This window comes from Amblyraja radiata, chromosome 16, assembly GCF_010909765.2.
Source record: "Amblyraja radiata isolate CabotCenter1 chromosome 16, sAmbRad1.1.pri, whole genome shotgun sequence".
NCBI lineage: Eukaryota > Metazoa > Chordata > Chondrichthyes > Rajiformes > Rajidae > Amblyraja > Amblyraja radiata.
This window is the reverse complement of record NC_045971.1, coordinates 18583008-18589617: the sequence shown is the minus strand read 5'-3', so window position 1 is coordinate 18589617 and position 6610 is coordinate 18583008. Positions and strand designations below refer to the sequence as shown.

At 42.6% G+C, this 6610-nt stretch overlaps 1 protein-coding gene across 1 annotated transcript; it reads left to right on the top strand.

The window, feature by feature from the left end:
• Window positions 1-329: 329 nt before the first annotated feature.
• sost (sclerostin) lies at window positions 330-5830 on the top strand. The gene is made up of 2 exons (XM_033035274.1): window positions 330-718; window positions 3671-5830. Exons 1-2 carry the CDS (start codon window positions 469-471, stop codon window positions 4087-4089), a joined length of 669 nt encoding a protein of 222 aa, XP_032891165.1. The 5' UTR covers window positions 330-468; the 3' UTR covers window positions 4090-5830.
• Window positions 5831-6610: the final 780 nt, after the last annotated feature.

The window sequence follows — 6610 nt, the reverse complement described above, 5'->3', positions numbered from 1 at the left end:
TACATTTATCTGCAAATTCTGCTGTGCGTGTCACCCTCTGAGAAAGGGAAAGAACTGGATTACATTTACGAATTACATTTACGAATAACACAGTAACAGGCAACAGCGGACCAGGCAGTATTTACCCCCTGACCCAGTTCTCAGCGAATGGAGACGTCTATGAGTGCATATTACATAGAAATGCGATTGTCTGCATGGAAGTGTGTGAGAACGCGTCTGCCAGGGGTAGAGGGAGAGGGGGAGGGAGGTGATGTCTGGTGTGGATAGTTATTGGTGATAGACATATGGAGAAGATGAAATCTACTTCCCTGCGCATGTGAAAGTTTGCGGATCTCTGCACTGGGTCACGCCTCTCGGCAAATTGGCAGGGCAGTCCCCTCCTTGTAGATTGGTGTGGGGGAAGGCTACGTAATTGTACTCCCCCGACGTGGAGCGGCGCTGGGGTCGGGGCTGCCTTTATAAAGCTGGATGCCGGCGATGGTTTGTCCAAAGTCAGGATTAAACATGGGGCACCTCCAGCCCTACCTGATCGTCGCCAGCCTCTGTACCTTGTTGGTCCGGGGCGGAATGAGCCTCCCTGAAGGATGGAGATCCCTGAAAAACGACGCCACCGAAATCGTTCACGAGTACTCTGACATTGGCAGCGATCTGAGGAATCACAGCTCCAACCAGGCGAAACTCGGGGGCAGAGGGCGTCTGCAGTCGTTGCCGGTGCGAGGTAAGGGCGCAACCTCGCAGTTATTTTGCAAATGATCAGTCTAACACAAAAAAACCCATTTCTATTCCCAGTGGGGTCGGTCCGAAACGTCACCCAGAGATGCTGCCTTTCCTGCTGCGTTACTCCAGCTTTTAGTGTCCATCTTCCATGTCCCTTCTTCAGACGGGTCCCAGTAAAGGATCGGACCTCAAGAAGGTCCGAACCCGGAATGTCACCTTTCCATTCCCTCCACCGATGCTGCCTGTTCCTCCAACACTTTGCGTTTTGATCAGGATTCCAGCATCTACAGTTCCTTGTGTCCCCAACAGTAGAATCACAATCGGTGCACAAGATGCTGGAATGGCGATCAAAACACGAAATGCTGGAGGAACTCAGCGGACCAGGCAGCATCTGTGGAGGGAATGGACAGATGATGGCATTTGTGGTTCGGACCCTTCTTCAGACCTTATCCATTGCTGGGACCCATCTGAAGAAGGGTCGAGACCCGAAACGTCACTCATTCCTATCCAGAGATGCTGCCTGTCCCGCTCAGTTACTCCAGCTTTTTGTGTCTATCTGCGGTTCCTTCCTAACACTATCCATTGTTGGTCCTGGTTGGTAAATGGAAACTTTTATCGAGATCGTGACCCAAAGTGCTGGAGGAACTCGGCGGGTCAATGAGCTTTGTCTGGGGTTTTTTGGAAACCAGTATCTGCAGGTCCTTGTGTCTCCTCTTTATCTGGAGCATCCCTGTGAAGAACGTTGCTGTGTGAATTATCACACGTGTTTTTGTTTCATGTCCAATGCAGTTACTTGCCATTCCGTCTGACATGCTCGCCCCGCGAACTCCTCCACCCGAATCACCGTCAAACCAACACCGTAAACTGTGTCTCATAACTAATAACGCGTTGCAAAGGCGTGTTGATTCTGCTCAATGCATTGTATTTTAAATAGCTGTCAAGGAAACACACACACATGCGCCCCGCCACCATTTATTCACATCTCGGTACTTTACTGTGCTCATGCAATCCATCGTGTATCTCCAATGCATACTCATTCTTTAGCTTTGACTCTCTAAGATGGTTCGGTGATGAGTTGATATACCTGGGCATAATTTCAAGATGTTTTATAGAATTAGATATCTGAAGTGCGATGAATTTCAGGATTCAAACACAAAATGCTGGAGGAACTCAGCGGGTCAGGCACCATCTGCGGAGGGATGTTCGGATTCGCGATGAAGGGTCCCGACCCGCAACGTCGCCACGGATGCTGCCCGACCCGTTGGAAGTTCCTCCAGCGTTTAGTGTTTTGTTCAAGATCCCAGCGTCTGCAGTTCCTTGTGTCTCCGTGATTCACGGCATGCCAGGACGCGAGCAGGTTTGGGGGTATAAATTAAGTGTTCACCTGGAAATATTGAACTAAAATCCACAACTGGAGTTTCGTACCTTTTTTTTTTGAAGGAGTACAACTGTGTAAATAGAGCGGCAGGCAAAGTTACAATCAAAAGCGTTTCATTGTCGCAGTGCCATCAATACGAGCATGACATTCTTACTTGCTGCAGCTTAACAGGTCTATTGCAATAACGCAATATAAATATATAATAATAATGCAATATATTAATAATCAATAGAGGAGCACAGCGCGGAAAAATGTAATAATTTCTCATATATTAGGAGTTTTAAACCCATATGTAGGTTGTACAGGTCTCCCGGCGTATAACATTTCGCTTGGTGTCTTGCTTCCCAGTAGCTATTATCATATTTTTAAAACCGAAACAATTTTCATTTATTTACTGATGACATCTGAAACGGCCATGTCGTTAAACGTGGTGACGCGAGGAACTGCAGATGCCGGATTCTCGAACAGAACACAAAGTGTTGGAGGAACTCGGCGGGTCAGGCAGCATCTGTGGGAGTGAATCTCGACACGTGTCTGTCGCAAATACACTTCTAACATCAGTATTTCTCTATCTTGTGAGTGAATTAGTGTGGATTTCCCTTGCGAAGATGACGAGACAGCTCACAAAAAAGCACGACTATAGCTATATTGAATATAGCTGGTAGCTCATCTGTTTTTAAGGTCGTGCAGGCTGAAATTGTAACATTATAATTTATAATGTAGCTGGATTTCAGCTTAGTAAGGATACCAGTAAAGTATATTAAAACAGTCCAATGATCTATTTAACATTAAATAATCCAATGGTATGAACATTGAATTCTCCAATTTAAAAATAAAAACATAACACACCCCCTTCCTGGTGCCATGCATCTTCCACCATCCAAATCATCCTGGTCTTCCCCAACTTTGTACACTCATCTCCCATCCCCATCCCTTTCCACCATATCCCTCCCTAAATGTCACCCTCCACCTCCTCATCTGGTGCCCTTTTTATTACCTCTAACCTTTGTCACTTATTCCACCCATCTGCCTGTCACGAAGGTGTCTACCTTCGATTTAAACCAGCATCTGCAGTTCTTTCCTACACATTGGAATCTTTGTGATTTCAATTGGAAACTTGGATTATTTCCTATTTGAAGCTGCCTTCCCTATTGCCTGCTTCTAACATTTTTAGTACTGAGCTGATTTTCTTTATATTTAGCAGATTTCCAATCAAAGAGCAACCGAATAACATCAATACTACAAAATGTTATCCTGTCTTCAGTTGTATAACTTCAATTCTGTGAAAAGCAATTAAGTGAAATACTAACTAATTTTCTCTCTCTGAAGATGCTGTGCAGTATTTCTAGTGCTTGCACAGACCAGTGCAGCCTGCACATGATCCATATCCTTGCATTTTGCCGTTCCCTGCATATCTTTGTGCCCATCTAAAAGCCACTTGAACAAATTTCAGTTTTTCAACGTCTGCATGAAATTGCCCTAATGAGTTATTAATGGTGTGATGCACTCCAATGTCTTCCATGTAGTTGGCTGTGTTCTTGTATTAACTGGTCTGCCATGTCCCTTCCTCTCTAGGTGCAGGCGAATTCAGTTGCAGAGAGCTGCGATCCACCAGGTACATATCGGACGGGATGTGTCGCAGCGTGAAGCCAGTCAAGGAGTTGGTTTGCTCTGGTCAGTGTATGCCAGCTCATCTCCTCCCTAATTCCATTGGGCGCGTTAGGTGGTGGAGCCGGCACCAGAGCACTGACTATCGGTGCGTCGCGGCCCACTCCCGCACCCAACGGGTTCGCCTCGAGTGTCAAAACCGGGAAACAAGGACCTACAAAATCCAAGTGGTGACTTCCTGCAAGTGCAAACGCTATTCCCGTCATCATAACCAGTCAGACAAGAAGCAGTTTGAGATGGAAGCAACCATCAGGAGGAGAAAAAGCAAGAAGGTAGCACGATCCAAAAATAGAGGGATAACCAACCAACATGATAATTCTGACTGATATTAAACTTTATAACTGTGTAATATTGTTTCACATTATGAATGTTTCTTACTATATGGAAAGTCCATGGTGTTCATTTTCTAAAGCACTTACCCTAAAGTGTGTATTGTTTAGTATATAATCATGATTCTCTTAAATAGATGGGAACATTGCACTTCCTACTTGGTCTGAGATGAAATATATCCAAATTCAATGATATATCCTGACCAAAATGTATTATAGGATATCCCATACAAAAGCGACTAATCCACAATTTCTCTGTAAAACTAGTTACCCATGTTTGACAGGGAACTTGTAAATGCTAGTGATATTTCCTCCAACAGGTTATAATATTACTCTGTAGGATAGTTTTTGTGTGATAATATTTAATGTATAATGCATATTGGAACTATTAACAGGCACAGATCAACTTTCATTTGAAAGAGGTTGTACTTCATTTGAGCCGGTATCTATCTGTTCCAGGAAAACCAAGGTAAATTGGGGTCCCTAAACTAATATCAGACCACTTTCTTTGACAATAAAATTTAAAAAAAGAGTCCAGCCCTTCCTAATTTCGAAAAACAGAAAATGTTGGAAATAAGGTACACAAAATGTTGGAAATACTTGTCAGGTCACCCAGCATACGTAGAGAGAGAAACTAGTTTGACGTTATGAGTCGCTCATTGTTGTGGCAGATAAACTTTGCCAACCATTCTGAGTGTCTCCAGCGTTTTCTGGTTTTGTTTCAGATTTCAAGCATCTGCAGTACTTTTGATTTTCAGATTAATGTTTCCAGCTGTCTAAATGCCTTTTCCATCATTCAATATGTTTACCTCAGTCATTTTACAATGTCCACAAACAGCAGTGACAAATGCAAATTCAATTTACTTTCCGTCTTTCAAAGGGACACTGGCAAGTTTGCAATAACAATCAGCCAAAAGCTGACGCGATTTCAGAGGGAATCCGCTGAAATGTGCTAAGTACTAAATACGCAAATCAGAGTGATAGGAGTCCGAATCCCATTCCGAGATTTGCCTGCCATCTTATTGATCCATTAATGCTGACAAAACCTCCCAAATACACTCGATTGGGGTAAAGAATGGAAGTGAAAAAGGAAAACTTCCAGGAACCATTTGTAAATTATTACTCATTTCAAGTTTGTATATATTAGATATTTTGTACCAAATGATTTGTGCAGCAGTGTTTGAAAAGTATCTAGATGCCGAAGTGCTCCTGTTACCTATTGATAACAGGGTGACGGTAAAAATATCTTTGACCAGCACAATTCTATTTTTAATTGTGATTTTTTTTTTTCCCCTCGCAATATTTTTTAGCATCTTCTGTACTTTGCTTTTTATATCTGCAATACGAAACAATAAATGTTAAATTGCTGTAAATATCGCAGCCGCTATACTGCGCAGTTGTTTAATTTAATATCACAATAGGACGTGAATCCACACAAGGCTATTTTGTGAACTTGTATTTGAGAGATTTTGTATGAAGTTTAATGTTGAGTTTCCACAGTCCAATAAATGGTACTGGAAACTAACGTAGCCTCCTAATGGAATTATGAAATGTGGCCAAAATACATAGACGCAAGTAATTGTTTTTAAAGTATGAATCATATTTATTTTTCTCATTTAAATTATTTAAAGCACCATGTTTCATGTGCAGATGTATGAGAACTATTCTTGCCATGTAAAGTATTGTTTACTTGCAGACTTTTAAATGTCATGAAAATAAAAGTTAAAACAAACAGCAACTCCTTGTGTTGTTTCAAGCGTCATTAATGACCTCAGTTGCTTAAGACCAATGCTTTGCCAATACCTGACAAAATGCTGGAATGATCAACATTGGAATACAAACCTCCTGACTTGACTGCAGAATGCCCTAGCATAATCTTTCCCATAGATTTCTTCATAAAATGCAAGTGGGACATGACTTTGTGTGCAATCACTGCACATTATTTGTTTACAATATTTAACATAGCTCAAAATGCCACTACTGTTTAATTCCTAAACATTCCTTCAGTGTAATACTTAAGATGCTCCATGAAGGAATAGAACAGTCCCTCAATGTCCAGTGGTGGGGAGGGGGGGGGGGGGGGGGTCCATAGACTGTGACCTTTCTCCACAGAGCTTCTGTGGTGGCTGCTCCAAGCTTCAGATTCTCTCTCACCAAGTACTCCTGCACCTTGGAATGTGAAAGTCTACACCATTTGATGTGGAGATTCCCTTTCATAGGTTGGTTGACCAGTTCTGGGTAAAGCAAGGTATGTCTTCAACTGAGTTGATGACCTTCCAGCAGCAGTTGATGTTTGTCACAATTTAGAAAAGCACATCAAGTACACAGTCCAATATCATGATTCTTGACAAAGACCACAGCATGCCTCTTGAGGCCTTTTTTTTGTGTGGCGTGAGCACAGCCCTGCAGCTTCTTGTGGTTTTGCTTCTCATTTGAAAGTTCTTGGGGCTTTGACACTTTGGTTGAGAAAACACATTCCATGCAGACTGCTGCATGATTGTTTATAGGCAAAGCCGCT

What these genes read in the sequence shown, in the direction of transcription:
- sost (XM_033035274.1), top strand. Translation starts at nt 469, where the DNA reads ATGCCGGCGATGGTTTGTCCAAAGTCAGGATTAAACATGGGGCACCTC. An exon ending in GCAGTCGTTGCCGGTGCGAG is followed by an intron (nt 719 to 3,670) that starts GTAAGGGCGCAA and finishes CTTCCTCTCTAG; the next exon opens with GTGCAGGCGAATTCAGTTGC.